Source organism: Mauremys reevesii, linkage group 11 (genome assembly GCF_016161935.1).
Source record: "Mauremys reevesii isolate NIE-2019 linkage group 11, ASM1616193v1, whole genome shotgun sequence".
NCBI lineage: Eukaryota > Metazoa > Chordata > Testudines > Geoemydidae > Mauremys > Mauremys reevesii.
The window spans coordinates 59,319,740-59,346,289 of record NC_052633.1 but is presented as its reverse complement, the minus strand read 5'-3'; the positions used below and the strand labels follow the sequence as shown (position 1 = coordinate 59,346,289).

At 39.6% G+C, this 26,550-nt stretch overlaps 2 protein-coding genes and 1 long non-coding RNA gene across 24 annotated transcripts in view; 2 read left to right on the top strand and 1 right to left on the bottom strand.

Moving 5' to 3' along the window:
* R3HDM1 (R3H domain containing 1) overlaps window positions 1-9,156 on the top strand; it is a 132,085-nt gene extending 122,929 nt beyond the window's left edge. For all 21 annotated transcript variants that reach the window (XM_039493764.1, XM_039493761.1, XM_039493760.1 and 18 more), the window contains 5 exons: window positions 2,220-2,389; window positions 2,569-2,719; window positions 4,470-4,552; window positions 5,453-5,537; window positions 7,752-9,156. In XM_039493764.1, the coding sequence (XP_039349698.1) occupies window positions 2,220-2,389; window positions 2,569-2,719; window positions 4,470-4,552; window positions 5,453-5,537; window positions 7,752-8,116 (854 nt within the window). In that variant the 3' untranslated portion in view covers window positions 8,117-9,156. The remainder of the gene's footprint in view (window positions 1-2,219; window positions 2,390-2,568; window positions 2,720-4,469; window positions 4,553-5,452; window positions 5,538-7,751) is intronic.
* On the bottom strand, window positions 8,136-13,248 carry LOC120374335. The gene is made up of 3 exons (XR_005586011.1): window positions 13,090-13,248; window positions 10,113-10,247; window positions 8,136-8,249 (listed from the first exon to the last, which is right to left on the bottom strand). It is a non-coding gene; the product is annotated as an uncharacterized LOC120374335 (long non-coding RNA).
* A 6-nt stretch (window positions 13,249-13,254) lies between these two features.
* Window positions 13,255-26,550, top strand: part of UBXN4 (UBX domain protein 4) — a 29,764-nt gene continuing 16,468 nt past the window's right edge. Inside the window, exons 1-4 of one of the 2 annotated variants that reach the window (XM_039493798.1) lie at window positions 13,255-13,420; window positions 23,016-23,118; window positions 24,083-24,111; window positions 25,200-25,318. In XM_039493798.1, the coding sequence (XP_039349732.1) occupies window positions 13,339-13,420; window positions 23,016-23,118; window positions 24,083-24,111; window positions 25,200-25,318 (333 nt within the window). In that variant the 5' untranslated portion in view covers window positions 13,255-13,338. The remainder of the gene's footprint in view (window positions 13,421-23,015; window positions 23,119-24,082; window positions 24,112-25,199; window positions 25,319-26,550) is intronic. The other variant, XM_039493799.1, reaches the window with a different exon arrangement.

Here is a 26,550-nt window from a genome sequence, read left to right as displayed (position 1 = left end):
AAAGGGTGTAATTCAAGTAACAGTGGATTATTGTCCCTAAAGGGCAGTTTGGAGAGGGTAGACAGTGTATTTTTGTGGTGTCTGTAAAGGTGTGGAGGCAAGTGACTGAGTCTGTCTCTGGGAAAAGATTATTTGGAGTACTTGAAGGGAATTCAGTCCAGTGTTAAGAGTCCATCTGGGTTTTCCTCCTCATGCATCATAACCAATAATAAAGGTTCTGCAGGCCAGATTATGCCCGCAGTGGCATCTGTGTAAACCCATCATCATCAATAGGTTTGTTTTGGGTTTGGATGCAAACCCGATTGGATTGGAATTGATTAAAAAAAAAATTGCACAAAGTGTAATAAAAAACAGCTCTCCTTCTCTTGACTGGATAGGCTCTGCAGGATTGACCGGAGTAGAAAGAAACACATGCTTTTGTATTTTTGTTTGTTAGAAAATGGGACTGAGTACTTACAGGGAGCACAGAGTCACTTTTTGTGTTAGAGAAGCATTTTCAGGTGGTGAAACTTATGTTTAGAAAAGCTGTTAGGTAACTTTTAGAGGTTTTAGAAAAATATTTTTTTTTCTTGGTCTGAGTCTCAGCAGTTGGACTCCTAGTGCTAAGGGAATCTGTCTGAACAGTTGGAGAGTTACAAAAATAATTCCAGTAAAATATGTGACACACAGACAGTGCATATGTCATGATCTGTAATTCAGAGGTTTAATTGGCAAACTTTCAGGAAGAAATGCCATCTTTATTTATGCCTTTGCCACTTCAAAATTATGCTTCTATAACAACCATGCCTGATAAAATCTTTATATGATCCCAGCATATATTCTCCCTATATATAATTGCATATGTATATTATGAATATTTATTTGTTGCCACATGGTCTGGAGATTACAGCAACAGACTAAATCAAGAGTTCTAAGTTCTATTCCCTATTTTGTCATTTGACTCCCTTGGTGACCTTGGTCAAGTCACAAACCACTCTGTGCCTTAGTTTCTTCATCTTTAAAACATGGATACTACTTCCCTAACATTGTAAAGTGCTTTTTGATCTGAGGCTGGAAGAAAATTTAGATGTGCAAAATATTATTTTTACTTCTTTTATTTTGATGTGTTTAGTGTTAATCATTTATAGAACTTAATGTAGAGTACTAGTAAACATTTCATAGCATAGTATATTTTGCAAAAGTAATGTAGTCTTAGTAATATGAGACCTCACTGTAAAACCCTGCAATTAATTATTTGTTTAGAAATGCAGCAAAACCACTGTTTTTTTGTGTGAGTTAACCGATCTGTTGCGTAGTGAAGTGAAAACTATAAGCAACTTTTTTTTAGTAGCTTCCAAATTTAAAAATGCAAGTCTTTTGTGTCCAAAATATACAGTAACACCAGTCAAGTAAAAGCAGTTTGTGGTAAAATTTGTGGATTGTGGTCTCTGTGGCTCTTTATAAAGATGGACAATTAAAATAAATTCTTACATGAAACCATTTGCTTTATTCTAGGGTTGCCAACTTCCTAATCACACAAAACCGAACACCCTTGCCCCATCCCAGAGGTTCCCCCTCACTCACTCACTCATTTTTACCAGGCTATCTGTAAATGAGGATCTTAGCCTCACTTGAGTATTAGGGAATAATCCAGCTTCCTCTGATGCAAGGCACTATATAAGAGTTAAATATTATGCTTTTTCTTACTGTGTCTTTTCTTAAAAATAAAACACTGAGCATATCATTGCTAATTGCCATGAAGCACGATGGACAGTTTTTATTTTTATTCAGCTACTTTTGCCTAATGTGCAGCATTCCTTGACACTGGCTTAGACTTTAATTTTTAATTATTTGATTTTGTGCCTTAAATATTCATTTGTCTTCAAGTAATGATTGCTCTGATTGTTCAGAAAATAAAAGCATGGTAAATTTAGAGCATTTTCAACTACTGCTTGATAGAACAATTTGCTTAGAAAATGTTTTAATAATGATATTAAAAGTTTCAATAGTTCAACGCATCTTTACAAATCGTGATATATTCCTTTTAAGTGATCTATAAGGATTTTATTTGGTAGCGGAAATAAAATATTCTACAGAAGACCAATCCCTGTATTTTCAAAAATCAGCAACCCATTATCTCACTAGCTGTTTTTTGTCACTTTCCTAATTTTCAGTAAATAAAGCATGGGTTGCACAATGAACTAATTTCTAACAATAGCCTCCCACTTTTTGTTTTGTAGCAGTAGCTCCACCACCAGGTGGAGGAGTAGTAATGATGCAGCTAAATATACCCAACAATCCTCAGCCTCGAACCCATTCACCTCCTCAATGGAAACAAAATAAATATTATTGTGACCATCAAAGAGGACAGAAATCCACCGAGTTTAGCACTTTAGACAGTGCCACACAGGTATGATTTTGTTTTGTTTTGTTTTTTTCCCCCTGAGATCATTTGTACTATGGTTCTTATATTTAAAAAGAGATAATTCATTTCTGGAGAGGAACAAAATAAATCCAGTGCTTGTCAAACATATTAAGGTTGTTGTGTCCAGGATTTGAACCAATATCTTTGTGTCATGTTTACTCTAGTTACAGCAGAGTCCTCAACTAAACAGCCCTGCCACCTCACCAGCCCAGTCACCAGCACCAGTTCAACTATCAAACATGAAAAACCTCCGTCCCACGTTAACACCTCTTTCTATTGTGTCCCAATTTTCTAGATCTTTTGTCCCTGGACAAGGTAAGATTTTTAGCTAACAGAAATATATATATAAAAATACATGAATATTCCCTTCTTTTTTCAATTTTCATCAGTTTTGAGGGCAAATTATGATTTTAATGTTTTTGCCAGTGTGTTTAAAAAATGTATTCTTTGACTTATATTAAAAAAAAAAACTTTATGCTTCTATACCCTTCTTCGCCCCAAATAAAAAAGCCATGAACTTTATGCTAGTAATGGGGATTTTTAGAACCATGAAGCTCCTTCATAAATAACTTTTAGCACTAAGGGATTGTAAATTTGGGATATATTTTAATTAAAACAAAACAAATTAGTTTTATATTGAAACCGCAAACCTTAAATATACTGTCACAGTGGATGTTGTTTTTATGGATAGAAAAGTTCGGTCAGTCCTATATGCCTACCCGTTGCACTAGGTGGGCATGACATGGTACATGGGAAAGGAAGTAGAAATGTAGGATAAGATAAACTGCCTTTTCACCAGACTTTTCATTCTTCATCTTTGATCCATTGATTAATCCACTGATCGAGCCACTACTTACACTGTAAACTCTTTGGATCAAAGACCGTTATGTTTGTACGGTGCCCAGAACAATGAGACAGGAGCCGCTAGACACGACCACAGTAATGTTACTAATAACTGATATAGAGCTGTTAGGTAGTGACCTCCCATCATGATCATCAATGGGCCAGAAAGTAGAGAGTCCTGCCATCTCTATCCTTTTGGGCCTGCAGTGCTCACAATTAATATTTTCTCAGAGAAACTCCTTGTAAAAGACCAAGAGCAGAACCTGCTGCCATCATCTTAGTGGAAGAGCAATGAGTAGGAAGTTTTCACTGATTAGAGACATGGCTGTTCTTCTGTCATGACAAGACAGTTGATTCACATTGTTTAAATAACCAAGTCCAGATTAGTGAGCCAGTGAATAGCACATAACAATTGATTAGTTAGCTAAAAAGTTTATCATCTGATTAGTTGCTGCTACCTGTCGGAAACTGAAAGGTAGATGCAGCTCTAGAATTTTAGAATAATGGGTGTAATATGTGGAACAAGTTTGCAGGCAGAAAAAGAAATTCTTTATTGCCTCACTTTTCAGAAATAAATCGTATTTATTTTTGAACACATTCTCTACATTGGATACTTTCCCTAATAAATTGCATGTGTTCACTAACTTTTGCATAATTGTTAGACTTCCCATTGTCAATCGTGTCTCAACTTCCTTAGTCCCTTTTCATAATTTTTAAAGATTTCGATTCAATCACTTTATGGACCCCTCAAGTGGATAGGAATTTCAAGATGTGGGTGGCATTGGGCCAGGGTGGTGCTGTGCACATGCTATTTGAAACACTGCAACAAGTTTTAATCTTATTAAAACTCTTTGAGGAGATTTGAATCTAGATGAGACTATGGCAGAGAAACCAGGGGTCATAAGTGCATCCTATAACCTTTAAAAAATGTATTTTTAAATTTAAGGAGCCCTTAGTCTGTGACTTCTGAACTTGATAGTTTGTGCTCAGTTAATTATTTCCCCACAAGTTTACCATTGTCTGCTGAATTCTTAAAGTGCTTTTTCGCTCTCTTAAGAGGCCAACTCTTGTATTTTTTTCTGGTAATAACCACATTACAATTATTTCCTTGTATACATTCATTCTACATTGTATACCATATTTGTGAGGTGTAGATTAAGAGCATTTAGAATTTTTATATTAAACCAAGAAAAAGTATTAAGACTATTTTTCTCATCTTCAGGAGATGCCAGATACCCTTTGCTCGGCCAGCCACTGCAATATAACCCTCCACCCTCATTACATGGACATGTAACAGGCCAACAGGTATGAACAAGTGCCAACTCCTGGGCATGTCTACACCATGTTAGTCTGTACCACTTGGCTATAAATTCTGATGTAGTGGTTTTCATCCTGTGGTCCGTGGACCCGGGGGTACGCAGACTATGGCTAAGGCAGGGATTCTCAAACTGGGGGTCAGGATGAGGTCATTACATGAGGGTTTGCGAGCTGTCAGCCTCTACCCCAAGCCCTGCTTTGCCTCCAGCATTTATAATGGTGTTAAATATATTAAAAAGTGTTTGTTTTTCATTTATAAGGGGGAGGTCACACTCAGAGGCTTGCTATGTGAAAGGGGTCACCAGTACAAAAGTTTGAGAACCACTGGTCTAAGGGGTCCGCAAAAGGTTGTCATTCCCATAGAATAGTAGTTTTCAACCTGTGGTCCGCGGGGGAAATGGGGTCAGGGTGCAAGGGCTTGCTCTGCCAGCCCTGCGCTCCAGCCAGGGAGCAAGGTGGGGATGCAGGGGCTTACTCTGCCTGGTGCTCCATTTTTTTCAGGGCCCCTGGGCCCAGGCCCCTTTGGCCCAGTGGCTAATCTGCCACTGTCATTATACTGTATTACAACAATGCATATAATACCTATTATCATGGTGTACATTACAGCTAATATATATGTATTGGCTAACATGCTACTTTCACCTTTCCCTCCTATTTGCCCTCATACCAGGGACTGAACATGCTTTTGTGCAATAATGCTAGGCCCCAGGAATGACAGTGGACCCAGAAATCTGTCCCTCTTCTATACTGTCATAGTGTAGCATACTAACTACAGCGCTGCAGACAGTGGTTCATAACTTGTGACCCTTGTTACTTGTAACTCTTGTTTGATTGCATTTGTAATATTAAAAGTTACATTCTAACCATGTGATGTTTGTCTGAGCTCAGTGTCAACCTGGACACAGACATGGAAACAGAGGAAGGAAACCAGCTAAGAAGGCCGCTTCAGCAGATCTTGGTGCAGGGGAACCAGGTATGTAACTGTTGGGTGATGCTGCACTCTGAGAGAACTGCTGAATCAAAAACAGAAGCAGTGAGACAGCATTACTCTAATTTATTTATTGTATTATTCAGACCTGTGTAGGGGAATGGGACTGTGACATCTGATGCAGAATTGGATACATGACAGAGAGGACTGGATATTAATGGGTTTTTACACATGGGTTGCAGGAGAGTAGGAGTTGCCTATGTTGGTGTTGTGTATCTGTGTAGGAAAGTCAGAGGGGTCTCAGCAGAGAGGAGGTAGTCTGGGGTCATAGACTTTGTCACTGTTGAAATTCCTATCTATAAGGGTGTAATGTCTGGAAAATATCTGTATGTAGAGTGCAGCAAAGTAGTGTGCATGGATGTTGTGGGGGTGAGTGTCTGTAGGAGTTGGTTACATGGGATCTTTTGAAGGCGTAGCAGTATGGAAGGTGCTTGTAGGGGGTACAACAATGTCAATGGATATCTGTTTGGAAGCATGGGGGGTTGTCTGAAGGGTTTGCAGAAAAATGGATGTCTGTGTGATGGAATTGTCTGTATGTGAGACTTGCAGCAGAATAGGAGTGTCTGGGGCAGCTGCAGATGTGCCAAAGGGAAAAGGAGCTCCCAAGTATGAAAGTTGGTACAATTAATGAGTGAGATAAAGTAGGAGAGGGAAGGATGAATAGTATAAAAGGGAAGGACAATCAAGTGTGAATCAAAGGTAGGTAAGAATGAACAGTAACTGAGCAAAGAGGGAGACAGCAAACATAGGAAAAGATGGGAATGGTGGGAAAGAAGAAACTATTAATCAAAAGCAAATAGAGAGGAAGAGAGAACCAGAGAAAACAATAGAGAAAAACATAGAAAAGATAAGGGAAAAGAAAACCAAGGGAGACATAGTAAGTCAAATTATTTAATGTAAAAGTTAATACCAAAATATTTGTAAATGACATGTTTAATATAATACAAAATTCTTCCATAACTGCTCTTAGTTTACCAGAACTATGAATGTAATACATGAACTAAATTCATTCCTGATTTACTTTGTTTTTTCCTGATGTAAATCAAAACACTGCATTTGTTGCCAATAAATATGATGGGTGGAACAAAGGTACAACCTCTCTCCACTGTGCAGACCATAGGCAACAAGTGCTACCCAATAAATGCGGAAGGGCATGGCCAGAATGCTAGGACTGTGTTCCGTGGACTGATCAAAATCTATTTCTTTGTTGGCTTGCTAGCTAGGCCCTGAAAGGAGATTTGGAGGAGAGTTCATTTTGACTGGACAAGATCAGGTGCATAAGGGGGAAACTAACATCCTCCTCCCCCAGTTGGCGTGATTTGCTCTTTGACAACATGTATAGAACTAGTTCTGACTGACACCTTGAACAAATCATTTAAGCTCCTCAGTTTGTTTATATGTGAAATGGGTGCAATGAGGTTTAATTTTTATAAATCATTTTGAAATCTTCAGATAAATGATTTTATTGTGATGGCAAAGAATTATGTTTTGTGTATCACCCCCAACTCTCTTTGTGTATCAATGAATACAGAAGGAAGCTGGGTTGCTTTCCTTAGGAAGTCTCCGCCATGAGAGCAGACAGCCAAAGCTGTTGTGTGAAGCAAGTCAGTTCTCACTGTCCCACATTTTTATTGCAACCATATTTTTTATCCCATTAATAAATCATCTAAGTGTTAGTCTTAAGTCCTCAGTTCTGCTGCAGAACTAGGGTAAGGGCTTGTCTGCATGAACATTTAGTTAGCAGCAAGCTGAGGTGTGAATCTACCCTGCACTAGCTGTCCTTAGGGAGCCTGCTGATGCACACAAACAGTTACTGTGTGTTGGTCTGTCCTACTTCGAAACGGCAGGGTATGCATCAGCAGAGTCCCTATGGGCAGCAGGGTGGAATAGACTCTCACTCCAGCTTGCTGCAAATTAAATAGTCATATAAGACAAACCCTTATTAATTATTCAGCACCTTGTACTATCTTTTAGCCTGCGTGCTTAACTCCAGTTGACCGCACTTGGAACTTTAGTAGTTTTGATGTTCAGTACCACATTTTTTTAAATATATGAGAAGCAGAATGTATTTTGTTTAAACAGAGTTAATTTCACATCTAACGTAATTTTCACATCTAATGTAAGGTCACTATTTTATGTAAAATTGAATCCTTGTTAAATGTAATGACCAGTTTTAATTCTACATATTTCTTGTTTCAGTTGTTGGAAAAGTCTTAGAAATTACTGAACTGCCAGAAGGAATAACTCGTATGGAAGCTGAAAAACTATTTGGAGAACTCTTTAAAGTTGGTGCCAAGATTCGGTGGCTAAGGAATCCCCAGTGTCTACAGACACAACAGCAACACCAACACCGTTACTGTGGCAGTGGAGATAGTAATGTGAACACTGAACCATCCAAACCTAGTGACTTGGCCTCCACATATACAATTCTAGCTACGTTCCCTACGATGTCAGCAGCCCAAAATGCACTGAAGAAACAAAGTAACTCAGCTAACAAGTTTAGGCTGAGAACAAGCAAGAAGCACTATGAGTTTCATATTCTGGAAAGGGCTAGTTCTCAGTAGCAGCTACATTGTTGGACATTCAGCCTTTATTAGTTCCATGTCCTTCTCTTCTCTACTTGATTGGCTTGATGTTATGGGGTTTCGGTTCTCTTCATAGAGACTCCTGGGATGTGTTCTCATATGACATTATAGCCTTGGAAGAATAACCCAGTGATCCAGCAAGAAGAAGAAGAAAAATAGATATAAAGTTAATCCCAGACAATTGTAAGAATCCATTCTGACAAGATAGAGAGAGGCAGCTTTCTATGAGGAATGCTGTTAAAATGCCCCTTACTTTTATAGTAGTTTTGTTTTATATTTCTGAATTCTTGTATCAGATCCAAATCTCTATTGTACAGCAAACCTTTGTTCATAATGAATACCCATATTCAGATCTGTATTTTCTAATCCCTTTTCACAGCCAGCACACAGCTATCTATTTTAGGGCTTGGGGTGGAATGGGGTGAGGGAAGGGAGAATAATTATTAAGAAATTACACTGTTTTTTAGCCAACTACGCAAAAATCTTCAGTTAACAAATTTCTCTTCCCGTTTCTTTTTCAAATAAAGCAGTTTCAATAACTTCTAAACTCCATACACAGTCCTTTCAAGATTCACTCTGACAGTGTGAAAGATAATTACAAATAAATTATATTCTTGAACTCATTCCTAATCAAACAGGTTAGCATAAGTATTAAAGTGGAATATGAATATGTCTAAACTACAAAGAATGTTCATTGAAGCCAATTTGTTTTTAGTAAAAGGGTGAAGACACTAAAATGTATCTCCCCAAATGACAAAATATTTGCACTTTGTGTTTCCACCGGTATAAATCTTTTTCTTTCTTTGCACTCTAGGATAATTGTGTTTAAATAAGTGCTGGACCCTTCTTAAGTCATTTAAATATGTTTTCATCATTTGCAGAGGATCACTGGACATCAGAAGTTTCATTGCACATACAAACAAAATCTTTTCAATTTCTGTGTAATTTGCAAGGCTGTACAATGTGTGCTGATGCAAGCCTTTTTTCAGTTCAAGAAAATAAATGTTTACAAATACAAACTTTTTTCAGTGCATTTGTTTAAACTATAGGACTGTTTGAAACCTAAGTGAATCCATATTATGCCATTTTGCAAGTTTTCCTCATATTTAGGGAACGGAGTTTAACAGAAATTAGCTTACAACTTGCCTAACGAGTTGCAGACCAAAAAAATTACCTTTTGCCCAAATCTACTCTCCTGTCTATGATGTGCTTAATTTTTAAGACTTGGTGCATACTTTAGAAAGCAAATCTTACAGCATTGCACATACTTTATATATAATCACTGTTCTTTTAGTTTTTGGATACAGGTATGTGCTGCTATCACAAGTAAATCATAGAAGAGGAAGGCTTTAAGTGGGAATTGAAATGAGGATATGATGATGGGTTTATGAATATGATGCAGACAGGAACTTTTTTTTTATGACTTTGGGAAAGGGTGCCAGGGGACACAGTTCGCCGAATAAATAGAAAGCTGGTTACAGCCTTGTCTATAAAAGAAGCTACCGCTTCTCTGTAGTATTTTCCTAATGAATAAATGTGCCTGACAAAGCCTTGCAGCATTTCCACATAGATTTTATAATCACAAATTAAAACATCAACTGACAGTGTCAAGTCAAGACACGCCAAAAACTAGCAAATAAAATTTAAATCTCACCCCTTGCATGCTAATACTGAGACTACCCAGAAGAGGTCAGATTCATTTAGGTGGAAGATCATGGCAACATATTCGAAGATTCTGCTTATGGCCTCCAAGTATCTGCCAAACTGGATAGGCAAGTTTTCCCACATTGCAATAAAAATTGGCCTTTAGAACAGGATCAGATAAAATTTAACTTGAATCTAACCTGTTTCCCTGAAAGTGTGTTTTCTTGACGTTTCTTGAGAGAGCCCAAGCGGTCTTGATGTCCAAACCCTACTTACTTCCCCCGTAAAGAAAGATTCAAAAGAGAAGTAAGCCATAGGAAGAGCAGCGGACCTGCTTAGTGGTTTGTGGCTAAGCTCCGCAAAGGAGGAAGGTCAACACCTTACTCTCCAGGATGCTGCAGGATGTAGCATTCTGCAGGTCTTCAGGACGTTCAGCTGCGTCACTAGGTCTCTACAACACGGAGGCCTGCAAATTAAGTTTCAAGGCATGGATCAGGCATTGGTGTGCACATGGGAACTTAATTCTGTCAAACTGAGAGAAGAATTAATTGAGCTTGAGGTATAAAATGGGATGCTTATTCACCCAACCTATAAACCAAACATCTGTACCCAAGATGGAATAATGAATTGTGTTAGCTTTCACGTTTCTGTACTCAATTATTCCTTAAAATGTCACATTGACCATGTAGATTGTTTTGAGCAGTCTGCTGTTTGCTATAATTAATCTTGTGGGAACTTGTTTGGTTGTAGGCTTGTTTTGTTCTCCATATGTGTTGTGGACTTATGCACAGGAGATAGCTGCATTTTTAATTATGAAGAGAGACTAATTTCCATTATAAAGTCCAGTTTTAGCTGTAATATAATATTTGCTTAGAAAATCAGTTGCCTGGAAAGTGTTGCATTTCATCCTAAAACCAAGGAGGATGTTTATGTAAAGTTTGAAGGAAATTGGTCAAATCACTTTTCCATTACATGTAATTCACCCTAATCAGAAATTTTTATTTTAGTCTAAGTCTCTTCATAATTTCTTGTGCCAACCTTGTCAATGTTCCCCTAGTTAAATCTCCCCAAAAGCTGATGTTCTGGTAATAGCTGAAGGAAATCCTTCACAATTAAGTAAATATTTTTGTTGTGGATAGTTATCATTGCTTTCAGTGCAGGTATGGGCTGTAGGATTATAGACCCACATTAGATTTGGATGAACTATGGTTTTAAATTGTGCTGGGGTATTAGCATGCGCAATAGGCTCAAAGCATGTGACCAATACAAATGAGATAATGAGAGAGAAGAACTGATTAAATTGTAGTGACCCTTCAAATTACCAGTGTTATCTTATTTAAAGTTTGGGCTGAAGTAATACAAATAAAAACATGGCTAATTGGGTACAGGTATAGTAAATATAAGGAACTGATTCATCTGGCCTTATCTAAGGTCTGATAATTAGCAATGATACCACTTGTTTATTAAGAGGTATAACCACATAAACTCTTAAAGGATTCATTGCTAATATCTGCCTGACTATGTTAGAGCCAAACACTATGGGTCTAAACTCCCCCAGGGTTTAGCCAATTTGTAAGCATCTTCATTAAATGCTTATAAAAGTTTTGTTACTATTTGGGTGTAGTAAATTGCTTCTTATTTAGGTTTCTTAGACATGTTTAGAGTAATTGTATCCATACCATTCAGCACAGGGATTGAACAAAAGTTAAGCTAGTGTTGTGGTAATACTCTGCATAAATAATCATCATTCCAACATTGGCCCAATCCCTCTGACATCAATGGGAGGTTTTTGCCATTGATTTCAGTAGAGTGAAAATCTTGGTGGTAATGCCTGATCTTAAAGTGACTAGTGATTTTTTTGATGGCCTTGATTTTTGACTGCCCAGCTTTTGAAGTCTTTTTAAAGGGTCTGATGTTCATCACTTTCTGAAAATCAAGTTGTTTCAAGGTCTCATATTGGACACCCAAAATTGCTAGTCAGTTTTGAAAATTTTGATCTGTATGTTTGTGTGAATTTTACCCTCTGTTGGCTGAGTGAAAATTAGAAAGATTATAATGGTCCTTCTATAGTTAATAGGGACCTTCTTTTACTTCAAGCAGTAGACCTCTGAGTGTTTAGAGTTGTTCTAGCCTTGGCTCTGTAGATTTGTTGTTTATGATGGAGAGGTGGTAGTCTCCCATTAATTAAAGGCTTATTTTGTTCCTTCTTGTAACTCCTTGATTTTTCTGGTCATGTTTATTATTAAAGCTCTTTGGGTTGGGGATCTGTTCTTACTTTGCTGCAAGAAATACCCAAAAAGCATGAAAGTGCTCAGTTTGGTCCCAGAAGACTAATTTACTTCTCCTTTTAAAAGCAATTCCGTTAATGCTGTCTTCCCCCCTTGTGCCTACCAGAATCACATGCAACAGTAACAAATTGTTCCTGTAGCTCTGAAGAGAGTTTGAATGTCAAATAAGATCAGTGCTGCAAACTTGAGTTACATAGGAAAAGCTGCAGGTTGCTGCTGCTATGTGCTCTAAAACTCATCTAAAAGTGTTCTCAGCCCAAGAAGGCTGCATATAAAGCTTAATGTCAGTTTATTTTTAATTGTATGGTGCAGTGGTTTTCAACCTGTGGCCTGCTACACTTGAGCCTCTGCAGCCTGTCTTATGATTTCTAAAAGGGGTCTGCATCTCTATTTGAAATTTTCAGGGGTCTATACGTGAATAAAGGTTAAAAACACTGGCCATGGTGCAATGGGCGTACACACAATTTTACAGACCCAAGGTACGTTCCCTTATTGCAGGGGCTTAGACTCCGAATTACACACACACCACCATGAATAGTGTCAACAGCCCTTGCGGCCAGCCCTGGCCGTAGTGAAAACATCCCCCACCAGGAACAGGGACCGTTTCCGCCCATGACTCTGGCACCCAGCAGGTGCCGCAGCCTGGAGCCACTTGTGATCTCCGCCTGAGACAAGCCCGGCCCCTGGGGAATCTTGCCGGGGCCACCTGCCGTTTTCTCCCGGGGTCGCTGCCCCCCCCCCCGGCCGAGGATGGCTGCGAGCGGGGCCGAGCCCTGGAGCAGGCCCCGCCCCGGGCTGGCCGGCAGCCCCCAGGAGCCCCCTTCCCTGAGGGGGCCCGGGGAGGGGCCGATCCTTCCCCGCAGGCACGGGGGGGGGGTGCGCGCAGGCTGTGGAGAAGGGCCAGGCGCGGCACCTCTATGTCCCCCGCTGTTCTCCCCCCCATGAGGGCGGAGCGGCCCAGGGGCGTCCCCCACCCGCCGTTCTCGCCTAGACTCGGCGCCCAGGCGGCTTCTTCCCTACCGTGGTGAATCTGCCGCGCGCGCACCCGCGCTGCGTTATGTGTCACTCGCAACGGGGAGAGGCGAGAGGAATGTGCAGGGGGGGGATCACAGCCAGGTTTACCCTACCACCGCCCTACTCAGCAGGCAGCGCATGCGCCCTGCGGGGGTTGGGGGGCGGTTAGTCACCGTTTCAGAGTGAGGCTGCAGGTCTTGTGGCGCATGCGCATCGGCAGGGTGGGTGGCTAGGGGTTCGGGCCTGGGGGGCACCATGTTGTGGTTCCGCGGCACCATCCCGGCCGCCATCGCCGCCGCCAAGCAACAGAGCTCGGTCTTCGTGGTGTTCGTGTCAGGTACAACCGGCGGCGGGGCTGGGGGAGCGGGGCCCGGCCGTAGTCCCCGGGGCAGCCGCTTTGCTGACAGCGCCTGTTGCCCCGCGAGCTCCCTGGTCCGCCCCCCTAGATCCGCCTGTGCAGCCCCAGGCCCTCCTACCCTCTCCTGACCCCGTAGTCCCCTGGGCTGCCCCAGCCAGCCCCCCCCCCCCATACCACTGCCTGGCCCCCTAGTCCTGCACGCCAGTGTCAGCCTGCGGACCCTGGGGGTCTACAAAGTATGTCTAAGATTTCCAGCAGCTCCCATCGGCCTGGAGCGGGGAACCGCGGCCATCGGCCGAACCTGCCGACTTGGCAGGTAAACAAACCAGCCCAGCCTGCCAAGGGCTTTCCCCGCACAAGCGGCGGAACAAGTTTGGGAACCGCTGTTCTCTGCTATATGTGATGCCCCAGGTAGGTCCCAAGCCCCCTATGCCATTACCTGACCCTGTAGTCCCCTGTACCACCACCTCTGCTGCCCCAGGCAGCCCCTAAGCCCCCATACTGTCACCTGACCCTCTAGTTCTCTGTACCAGCCTCTGTGCTGTCCCAGGCAGGCCCCAAGCCTGCTATACTGTAGCCTGACCCTGTTGGCCCCATACCACCCCCTCACCCTGTAGTTTCCTATACTGCCTTTATATACCCCTTTGTGCTGCCTCATGCAGCTTCTAGATTTCCTATAATTTACATGCTCCTCTATAGCCCCCTGTACTACCCCATACTGTTCCCAGATCTCCTATAATGCTCAGTGCTGTGATATGTTCTCTCTACCATTTTAAGCAGTCACTATGTTACCTTACATTCTCTGTAGTGCACAGTGCAGACTCTACACCCCTATACTGCTTCATGGAGTCCCTATGCCCCTATAAAGCTGTCTGTACTTTTAACTGTACCAGCCTGCAGCCTCTGTACTCCCAAGTGCAGTCTCCTGGTTCTGTTTTTGCAATGCCATCAATAGCTCTTTTACAACTGCTTGCCCCTTTATGCAGCGGTCTCTATTGCTAGTCACAGCACACAAAATTCTCTCTGTGCTGTCATGCCAGTGCTACAGCATTCCCTGGTTCTCCATGCTCTGCTCGCTTCCAGACTTCCCCTATAGGTACGTCAGGCTTTATGCTGTCCCTCTCTCCTCTTCATAACATCTGTAACTTTTTATACTGTTCCTGTGCAGTCTGCATGCTCTTTTGAGTCCTCTGTACAGAAGCTGTGAATGAGGAACGGGATGGATCACTCAATGATTACCTGTTCTGTTCATTCCCTCTGGAGCACCTGGCACTGGCCGCTGTTGGAAGACAGGATACTGGGCTAGATGGACCTTTGGTCTGACCCAGTAGGGCCATTCTTATGTTAAACTTTGGGTACAGCTCTCTCATTACCACCGTTACACATGCATACATTGTGTATACTGCTTTACAGTCTAGAAAGTGTAAGAAATTGGGAGGAGATGGTTAGGTTCTTATTTTTTACTTTGTCTCCATTGTATTTGTTTATGAATGATCTTTTTATTTTGATGACTTATACACCTTTACCCTGATATAACGCGAACTGATATAACACGAATTCAGATATAATGCAGTAAAGTCGTGCTCCAGGGGGGGCTGCGCACTCCAGCGGAGCAAAGCAAGTTAGATATAATGCGGTTTCACCTATAACACGGTAAGATTTCTTGGCTCCCGAGGACAGCGTTATATCGGGGTAGAGGTGTAGTTTAGATACTTGTGGCTTGAAGGCCTCTGAACATCTCAAACAAAAAATTAGCTAAAACTAACCAATCACCACTGCCCAGAACAAATCCTACTACTAGGACTTAAAAAAAAAAAAAGAGATGCACCTAAGTTCCACAGATAAAGTCACAAAAGACAATTTAAATAGGAAGTAACCATTTTTAGGTCTTGGCTGGCATAGTGCTCTTTATTCTGCATCCCCCACTGGGAGGTATCTATGGATAATGAATGTGATGGCTAAAAAGTGGGATTGGCTCAGCCTGGCTATTTTATACCTCTCATGTTATAGAGTGGGATGTGATATTGTTTCTAAGCTGTGAGGGAGCTGTCTGTGGAATTCAGTGTTCTAAATTGACAAGACATCTTTTTAATGAAGTTTCTTTTATAGCAAAGATCCCAAAATGTTTTACAGATTTATATACAGAGCAAGTGGTTCCTCCATTGGCTCTATAGTTAGGGATGCAGTTATCATGAGTATGTTATGTAAGATCAAATGGAAAGGTAATTAGTAAACAACAGGAAACCTTCTGACATACACATTTGGCAAGTTTTGACAATTTACCTGTGAGACATAATGTTGTGACTTGAGTGAAGACTGATTTATTTTCCTGCTTGTGGCTAAGAAGTTTCCATTAAATTCATGCACATTTCAGCCATTTCAAGGCGCTTCTTGATAGTATTAAATGTATTAACTTTTTATTTCTAATGTAGTCCTGTCAAGTGTAACAGGATATCACTTACCACTTCTTTAGGTTTCCAGTTCAGTTCTGTTGCTCTTTGGGCTCTTTCCCCATTTACGTTCTAAATTCTAAAATGAAGAGCCAAATTTGAATAATAATGGCCATAACTAGGCCAAATCCCACCTATTGGCTAATTTTGTTGAGATTAGGTAAAGTATTTCAGATAAACAGAAATTAATTTGTTTGTTCTAGACAATAGGTGAAATTTGGTAAAGAATTGCATGAATAAACTTTGGGGGGAGGGTGGCTTAACTTAATTTAGGTCTGTAGTTTAACATTTACCTAATTGTAACATTCTGTGAGGTATCATTTTTGTTCAAGTTGAAAGCCCTGTTTATTAATTGTCTTTTGGGATGAAATGTTTCATATTTGGACCTCATCCTACAGTTGACTCTATGTGGGCAGACTTCCACTGGGCTCTGTCTTTGTGAAGGCCTTTGCAAGAGAGGAGCCTTGCTTTTGTCCTAGAAGTGAGTGTATTGGGAAAAGTTTCGTAACTCAGTAAGAGCCAAGTGAATTTTTATCTACTAGTTGAAGAAAAGTTTCAGACCTCTTTTCACTTCTCACATGGGTGTGTGTTAAAACTTCAAACTTGCATGTATATATCAGTAAATGGGAAGTGTGTGCTGAACCTTGCTTTTTAAGGATTTTGACTTATTAGTAAATATTTGAAAATTAGGTACATCTTTCCCTGCTTGCATAAGCATGGACCAAACTGTGGCTGTGTGGGTGTACCATCTTGTGGATAATTGCATGATTACAGGGATTTTAAATTGGTTGCATGATTGCAAGTATCCTGCATTTTTTAAAATTTATCTTCATGGAAATTCTACAGGAGAGTTGTGCTGGTATTGCTGCTGCTACAGACCTCTTCCCCAGCGGGAACAGCATCTCCAGAATGAAACTGTTAGAGTTCTGCTCATTCCTGCTGAGCCATCCTGGAAGCCGTCTGTTCACAGAACAATTATTTTGTAGCTTAGTTGACCAAGAAGCAGTTTCACTCTGGCTCTATGGGCAAAGGGGATGGACAGGCATAGGGACCCCACCCACATCTTGTTCATACTACACTTGAACCCAGGCTTGGCAACAACTGTGTTTAAGATCCTTGGATACTACAGTGATAGGTTTTTATATTGCTCCCATAAGTGACAGTTTTTCTATTAACAGTGTTAGTAGAGTCATGGTGTAGGCTTGTAGTTTGTCTAGAATAGTTCTCTGATAAAAGTATCTTTCCGCACTAATCAGTGAAACCATTCTAGAACTGCACTATCAGCAAGAAAACATTTTTAAACATGCATATTGCTTCCACAGATTTATCAATAATTCGTGTGGCTCCAGAAGGAGAAAGGGAGAAAGATAGTGAAGAACAGAAGTAGAAATTAATTGCTTAATTTTAGGGTCGACATTGTAACTGAACAGGCAAAAGAAAACAAAGGACTGGATTGTTCTTCCCAGTGATTTAAAAATATTTTATAGTCAGGAAAGGGGTTATTTGGGTTTAAGTGTCTTTCAGAGTGGATCTCATAAAACAAGTTTATATAAGAATTTCAGTCAGTTAGCATTAGCTTTGCTCAACACCAATTTCTTGCCACAACAACCCTAAATACTACTTGTATTCACAGTTTATAAAGCTTAATGGTATAGCTCAAATACGACAGGTGTGGAAAGACATATTATGTAAGTAAATTGAGGAAGTCACATGAAGTTGCAAATAAAGGGACAGAGGCTGCTGGTTTTAAAGAGCAGGGAGTGCTGGCATGCCTCCATCTAATATAAACTGGTTTGAAACGTTAAATAAAGTTAGGGAATGGATTGGAGACTTGCACACAAAAAAAGCAGCCTAGGGAACATGTACCTTTGGGGAACCAAAAGGTTAATCAGTGGCCTCAAATAACTGCTGACATATTACTGACTGTACTGCTGTACAGAAGATGCAGTATAACTAATACTAAAAGCTGTTTCTCCAGAATTTTATAGGTAGCTAACTTGCAGATACAAAGCTTTCTGTTTCACTTTTTGATGGAATTAATTCCTTTAAAACTAATCCTTCACTTGATGCAAAACCCACACAGATACATTTCTGTATTCTGTACTGTCCACATCAGGTTTTACAGTGTTCTTGCCAGACTATACTTACCTTTCTATGGTTGAGATGGCACTTTCATTTATAAGCCTGAATTTGTAAAGGCTGGTTATTTTTGGAAACAGTGCCACTTAAGCTGAAACTTCACATGTTTTTTTCCTGCCTCGGAGGTGATTTTTTTTTTAGGAGGGGAAGAAAATATATTTGGCTGGTTGTAAAGTTTGGACATCAAAATAAATGTTAGGTGCCTTTTAGAAAATACCTACAGAACTGCTTTTCTTGTTTTAAAATAAAAATAAATTAAAAACAGAAAAATATGATTACAATCTTAACATTGTAATTGAACAAGTCAGGAAATTTGGAATTCAGGTTCTTATAATAACCTTAACCCTAACATATGTGTGCATTTCTGTATGGCTTTTTCATTACATGGTTTTGAAGTAAGGTATAATAAATAACTGAATTGTTGTCTGACAAATAACTATCATTCCAAGGGCTTCCAAAGCATTTTTCAAATTATATATATTGCTAGTGCCATTAATGGGATGGAGGCCAACAGTTCAGTAGCATACTTTGCAACTGTAGTGGGAGGGGAAACTTTGGACATCACAACAAACCCTTATTATACAAAATTGCCATGGAATTTTTAACCTTAATAAAAAGCCAATAGGACCATTTCTTATCCAAAAGGTAGAGGGAGAGCAAGAGACAGACTGAGGCAACTGGAATGGAATTCAGTTTACTTAAAGATGAAGGGCAGAGATCAAAAATTCCAGTTGATCTCTACCTTCTGAGACTGGAAGCTGTACTTCCACCAAATAGACTTAGTAAAATGTGTACTCTGTTTAAATTGCATTTTTTTCTATAACTTAAAATGCACCGATAGCTCTTTCAATTATCGAGAGTTGTCTAGTAAACTCTGAATTTCTCCCATCAAGTCTCAGCTTCAGTTACAGGTGGTATTTCATATGATTTCTTATACATCAACAAACACATAATCTTCAACGCATTTTAGAACTGGACTTTGCCATATTAATTGACAAAGACCTGCTGAATACCAGAGAAAAACACAGAAATTTTGGTTTAGGACCCAATTAACCACTTAATCCTTAAGACCCACTGAACTACCGTGTTTTGTGTATGGTTATAAAGGATTCAAAAATGAAAAGATTTGAGCCCATTGACAGCTGATGCTGATTATGGAAAAGCTTATTTAACACCAACAGTGTGTTTGGTGTTGTACAAGATAAAGACTGGAATGGTTCAGTTTTCTACAGTCATTGCATAATGGGGAAAAAACACCCATCTTTTCTCATTGTTGATAACTATATTTACCCAGCAAGCTGAAAAGGTCAGTGCTCTCTATTGAGACTATATAAACACTGTAATCATCTGCTAGAAGTACTAAAGTGATACTTTTCCCATCTTAGAAACCTACAAGGTCTCTGACAGCCTAAGGAGCTAGAGTCCCAAGATAGTTCTGCCAGTTGGTAATTCTACTAAATAGTGTACAACATTTAGAACCCCCTTTTAACTTAATGTCTTGGATCTTCTGAGGCTCATTATATGCATTTGGATTCTTAATCGTTGTTTTGAAATAAAAAAGTTAATACTTTACTACAGTAGGAAACATTAGATGAACTTTAACCCGGAAAGAGGAAAGGACTATGTAAACAAAAATAGACACAAGATAGAAATCCCCCTCCACTTATGGTTATAGACTTTAAACTAAATGGCATGAGACATGGTTTATGTAATATAGGTTATCAACTTTTTCATGTTTTGGGTCACGTTTTATAGAGATTATACTGTGGATAACTTCTCACATTTGTGATCTCACAACAACGTTGTGGAAACTGCAGCAATTGCTTACATGGAAAAGCTATTATTAAGCAAGGATTTAGGTATTTTTAGCTATCTAATAGGATAGTAGTGTATTCTTTTTGAAAAAAAGCATGCAGTAAAGTGCCTACTTGCCTCTAAGCAGTTGCAAGCAAGGAGGAGCAGCCAGCACCAAGCCAGCAGTGGTCTGTAGATGGCACCTTGGGAACCACTGATGTTAAAGAAGAGTAAAAAACAAATGTGTCAATCCAAAGGATTCCCAGATTAAATAATTTTATAGTTTTTTTTGTTCAAAGTTTATTAAATGGAATTATAGGGGTCTTTCCAATAGTAATAGCGAGAAATAATATAGTAATCAAATGGTCCCAAATTTCTGGAGTACAAAACATGCAAGGGAGAACTCATCCATGTGGCTAGCAAACACTTGTCAGCATAGCTGGTTTGAAACAACCCTCCTCCAAGAAGCAGAAAGGCCAAATGGTCTGCTTGAGGTGCAATGCCTGAGGAAAGGAATGAGTGTTCCTACTGTCATTAAAAAAGTAAATAGTATTCTATTAAGTAATTTACTATGTGAGAGTTTTTTTGTCGTCATTGGATAATATATTTATGTAATGGAGAGCCAACTAACAGTGTTATGAAATAGCCAGACTTATATAAACAATCATTATTACAAAAGAAAACAAAATAGTGGATTCCAAACAATTAAGAGTCACTACAGTTCTAAATAAGGGTATGGCTACACTTGCAACTGTACAGCGCTGGGAGTTAAACCTGTCTTCGTACAGCTGAGTAGGGAAAGCGCTGCAGTCTGGCCACACTGGCAGCTACCAGCGCACTGTCGTGGCCACATTTGCAGCATCTGCAGCAGCATTGGGAGCGGTGCATTATGGGCAGCTATCCCAGCGTTCAAGTGGCTGCAACGTGCTTTTCAAAAGAGGGGGGTGGGGTGGAGTGTGACAGGGAGCATGGGGGAGAGAGAGAGTGGATTTTTGGAGCCGATACTCTGTCAGCAGCTGCCTTGCAAGTTCTGACCCGTTCACTGAAAGCAAATAGCCCTTTTTGTTTTTTTCCTCACAGACCAGATAAGCAGCCTCCCCGAAACGGACCCCTCCCCCTTCCTCATGCCGCTCTGCTTCTCTCCTCAAGCCCCTTCCTTCCCCTCTCTTCAAGCAAACACTAGCTCTGGGCATTCCAAAGGGAGCTCATTCACAGCAAACAGGAGCTGTGTTTGTTTTTTTGATAAGCAGCTCTGGGAGCCCTGAGTTCACAACAAAACAAAGAGAGTTATCTTTACTTAAAAGCATTATGGGAAGCTTCCGGAGGTCAGTTACAGCGTAGTAAGATTATTCCATTTACACTGGCGCCCCAGCGCTGCAGCAGCAGCGCTATTCTCTTTATCCCTCTCGTGGAGGTGGAGTACAACCAGCGCTGTAGCCAGGGAGATACAGTGCTGTATGTGCCTTGCCAGTGTGGATGGGGAGTGACTTACAGTGCTGTAAAGCCACCACCAGCGCTGTAACTCTTGAGTGTAGCCAAGGCCTAAGACAAATTACTGTGGATTAGTTCTTTCTGGAGAACTGTTTGCTTATTACAAGTGAATAAATCTGATTGAGACTGACTAATATTTAATCCATTCCAAACACATTTTGATGTCATATGTGTAGCTATGCATCAGTATCCTGTTTCAAAATAAAACTGGCTTATAGGCCTTGTCTTTTCTAGGAAAAAAGTTGTGTTTTCTACTATGTTAGTTTATGTAGAAACTAATATGTGGTAAAATCCTAGTGAAAACAAGACAGTTTGTAGTTTTCTCATGTTAATAAGTAAAGATAAACACTAGTGGGGGGCCTAGGTCTTACCTTAATCTGCTAATGTGACAAAACTACAGACTGCCCATGTGTTCACTAGGATTTTACTATATGGTAAGAAAGCACCAGTTTTCCTAATGTGGACACACATAGGGTGACTGCTGAAACAATATAGAAAAAGAGAGGCATGCTTACCTGATGTCTAGATGAGGCTCCACTGAGTCAGAGAGTGACTTCAGTTCATTACGGGCTTACATTAGCTATCAAACCTTTTTTTTTGAAATTGCATTTTACAAGGAAAATAGCATGCACTTTCACAATTTAATCTTTCAAATCTAGCAGGGTATATAGTTTATGTTCATGCCTGCATAAAAGTTTTAAATCTAAGTCAAACCAGAAAAAAAGTGTTCGTACAATATTCTTTGATAACTAAAAAATGCCTGAATGGATTTTCTCCAGATTTTCCAAAAGTAGTTAACTGGTCTGCTAAGCATGAGAACTTCTGAAATGTAACTTTTGGGACTGGAACGTTATAGTAAACAGAGGTTTAGAATGGAAGTTCCTTCTAATTCACAACTATAGTATTTCTTTTGTGAACACTATTACACTATTTGCCATAATATGTTTGATGAAAGACTTGACATTTTGGTACATTAGCTATAATCCATTTGTTTGGTTTTGTAGTAATTGCACACACAAGGCTGTAGGCACATTTATACTAGCAAATACACAGTAATAATCTTAAGAGTTTTACAGAGCTACTTTGTAGCGAGAGAAAAATTGTTAAATGGCCTGTCCCAAAAAACACATTTTTAAAATAAAAAAAATTAGTGAAAACAGGTTTTAATGAACATTTTTAGCAAGCTGCTAGAATTCACTGGCAAATAAGGTTTCTAGCCGTTAGCAAATTAATACAGACTATTCCTAGTTCAAAATGTTCAAGGAGTATTTGATGTGCATGTTGATGACCACAAGTAAAATGTTTTCCACTGTTCAAATCACAGAATACTGTTTTCTGTTCATTTTCAAAGCAAATAACAGCCTTTGGGATAATTGGCTTGTTTTTGCCCTTCAAGATTATTATATGTTTTATTAACTAATATATCTTAAATTCTAGGCTTTCTTGGATGTTCTTGAAGCATTTACATTTTGTTTTAACTCTCCTTTTCTTGAATAAGTCTCAAAGAAAACTACTACTTGTAATTGAGAACAAAATAACTTAAAAACAATACATACATTTAAAAACCCTGTATTTTATGAAGATTTCAGTCACTTGTGAAGCCAAATTCATGCAAGTTTAGTAAGGCCAGTGTCAGACCGGACTGCAGTTTGTGATGTGTTTAGCTTCATGTTTGTGATAAGAAGGCATATCTCTTGCAGGTGATGATGAACAATCCACACAGATGTCTGCAAGTTGGGAGGATCAGAAGGTGACTGAAGCAGCCTCAGATGGTTTTGTTGCTATTAAAATTGATATCAAAAGGTTTGGTCACATTCTAACACTTTACATGTTGTACGGTCTTTTTCAGTTTTGGTTATTAATAATAATAATAATACCTAGCTCTTTAAGACATCTCCTGTTTGCTCTAGAGCCTTGCATCTGAAGTACATTCAGTAGTCTTGGTGCAGCTGGAGGCTAAAAAATTAGCAGATGATGCATATGATTTACTCCAGCTTTAAAAGTATTCTAGTTACATTCCTGCTGCAGTATTATAGTCAACAGTCAAATCATGGTCTGGTTGATCCTTGTCGTTTCTGAAAGTGAAGAACCACAATAATGAAGTGTTATAAAATCAGACAAATGTGAGTGTTCTAAAAGGACTTTTGAATTTGTCAAGTTAAAGATTTTAGCTATTTCAGAAATCTCCATGAGTCACAAAAATTGAAAAATCTTGCAGGCCTGGATGTGCCAACAGAAACAAACCTAGGAAATGGGTTGACTAGGGTTGAATCTTTGCTGTGCACACAGTACAAAAACACCAACGTCCCTCACTGAGTTACTCAGACTTGTAGCACTATCCCTAGCTGTACCTAGCTTCTCCATTCCATAGGCAGACAGTATATTGAAATTTACAAGAATCCCATTATCTTGAAGCACTCAATGGAGAATTTTTGAAAATTTCATTATACTTGTTGTCAGAGTCAGGTGTTGGATTACCAGTGATCCAAAATGGTGGTGGTATTTTGCACCATAGTTTCACTAAAATAATCTAGTGTGGACTTTTACAGCCTGTTGCAATAGCCAAGAATGTTGACTATTTCCAATGTATTAATGAGAAAATGTAGCAGAATGTCATTTTCCATAATCTCATGAGTCTTTGAACATTCCCATATACAATGAATGTGTCACTTATAGGTTGTGATGTGATGAGACTAACTCTTCCTAATCTATGATTGGTGTAAAGTGATTAGGATGATCTGCTAAACATATCTTTTGCTTTATACAGCGAAGCATGTCTACAGTTCTCACAAATCTGTATCCTTTTAAAATCAGTTCAAATGTTTCATATTGTTTTAAATATATTTGTTCTTTACAGCTATAGCGCCCTCTCCCTAGGATTAAGATTCCCAGTAAGAGACACCGTTGAAACTGCTTCATAAGGCATAGGAGTATATGTAGAAGATCATATGTAGGAGTACATATACATACATATATTTAAAATATAGCTAAAGCCATTATGACCAGCGACCATTTGTCAGTTATTTGGGTAAAGATATGTACTTAGAGTGAGTTCAATGACTGATCACATAATATCCTCTAAATTGAAGACAATCAGATTTTCCACATAATAGGAATAACCCAGTTATTGGAGACTTGAAAGACCGTAACTGGTGATATGTAGTGGTGTTAATATTTAGAATTACAAAAAATAAATAATTGAGATGCTATACTATTAATTGAAGTTGGGATGGAGGAAAAGGAATAAAATGTCTAACTCCAAGGGCTGGATTCCACTTTCAGTTATGCAGATGTAAATCAAGAGTAACTCCATTATGTGTAATAAATAGCCCTCTACTTAAAACTCCTACAGTTCTCTGTGGTGGTGGGGACAGAGGAAAAAAGAGCAAATTCCATACTTACGTACATCCTTTGATGTTGAAGATAACTTTCAATATTTCTTTTTTATATTGTTCTTTCACTAGCTACTGTTGATTGAAGCACAACCAGAATGTGAGTGTCATATTGATATGACACCCAGATGTGCACTGATTTTAGTGGATTTCTTACTATTATTTCATATTCTGCTTAACACTAAAACATAATATACTTGTTCTAAAGCATAATTAGATTATCTGTAATACCATTATACATGATACACTGCTCTGGCATGTTTATGAATCCTTTCACAAACAGTATTGATTTCAGCTACATACATAATTTTTTTTTAAGCCTTGTATTGGAGAGAAGTGCTTTAACTTAAACTAGTCTTCTCTGTTTTTGAAGTGGTCGATTTCAGATTGATGTGTTGCATTTTCCTTTTCTAGTAGCTTACTCATTAATTTGTCTTTTAAACTTGCTGCTTTAACTACATCCATTTATTGGCCTTTACTATTACTGTGCAGATCCTGTAGTATGTATTCCATCCAGCTTCTTTATAGGAGACAATGGAATCCCCTTGGAAGTAATTGCTGGCAGTGTCTCTGCAGAGGAACTTATTACCAGAATCCACAAAGTCAAACAGGTAACAAATGCTTACACACCAGCTTTTTCAGTATATTAAATACTGTCACGAGGGCTTGTGGCCGTCATCTTTCCAAGACAGCAGACATCATTGGGCCCAAGTTATGACCAGAGGAAGCAAGGACTTCTGGATCGGTATTCTCTCACTCACTGGCAACAAAGTTACTGCCCTGTCCAATTATGCAAAGGTGAACTAATTTTGAAAACTGTTTGTCCATGTTAAGTAAACTGGTTGTCACAGGAGGTTAAGAGCACCTACACTACACTGACACAAAAAGGATATGTGTGCTAAACAATGCTTAATCATTGCTCTGTTCAGAGCTATTCAGCTGTGTTGGTCAGAGGATATTAGAGAGACTAGGTGGGTGAAGTAATCTTTTATTGGACCAACTTCTATTGGTGAAAGAGACAAGCTTTATAGCTTAGCTCTTCTTCAAGTCTGGGACAGGTATTCAGAGTATCCCAGCTAAATACAATGTCAAAGCTAAATACAGTTAAATCCAGAGCTAGCAAACAGGAGTAGCAAATGGGGGTTTTGCAAGGGAGTTCTCCAGGTGAAGGAGGAACAACTACATGACTCTGGTGTGTGTTTGTGAACTGTCAACTTGTGCTTGCTTGCTTGAAGTTTATAGTGTGGACTGTTAGGGGGGCTGTGTGTTGAGCCTAGCAGGCTTCTAGGTAAGGTTGAGAGCTTCCTAACAAGGCTCTAGCCTACCATCTTTTGATCCCTGATCCCTGGACAAAGGTGGTGGGACTAACTCAGGGAAAATGGGGGGTTTAAAAGCTAGCTTGTAAGTGACTAGAGTTGCTGCTCCGGTTCACTAGCTCATGTAAGTTTTGCAAGGGATTTTAGACAGGGAGCGTGAGAGCCAGATACATCTAATGAACATTTTCTAAACTTTGGCCAGTAACAGCCTGCCCTCAACCACGCCCCCCTTCCCCCGCACACACACAAAGAAACCGCTGCAAGAATAAAAATAATGCAGACAAAAGTCCAGCAGCAGAGTGGGGGCTATCCAGTTCATTGCACTGAATGCAGCATGTATGATAACCTGCTTTGTGGGAAGGTGGCATATGTGTGCATTTAGTGCAAGCAGCTCATGGCTCTGAGGCTAAGTATGAACTATTGAGACCAGGGTGTCTGAACTGGAGGAGCCAAGGGAAACAGAGCGGTACATAGACAAGACGTTCCGGGACAGAGTAGAGTGCCCCACCTCTAGTCTGACAGCCTCT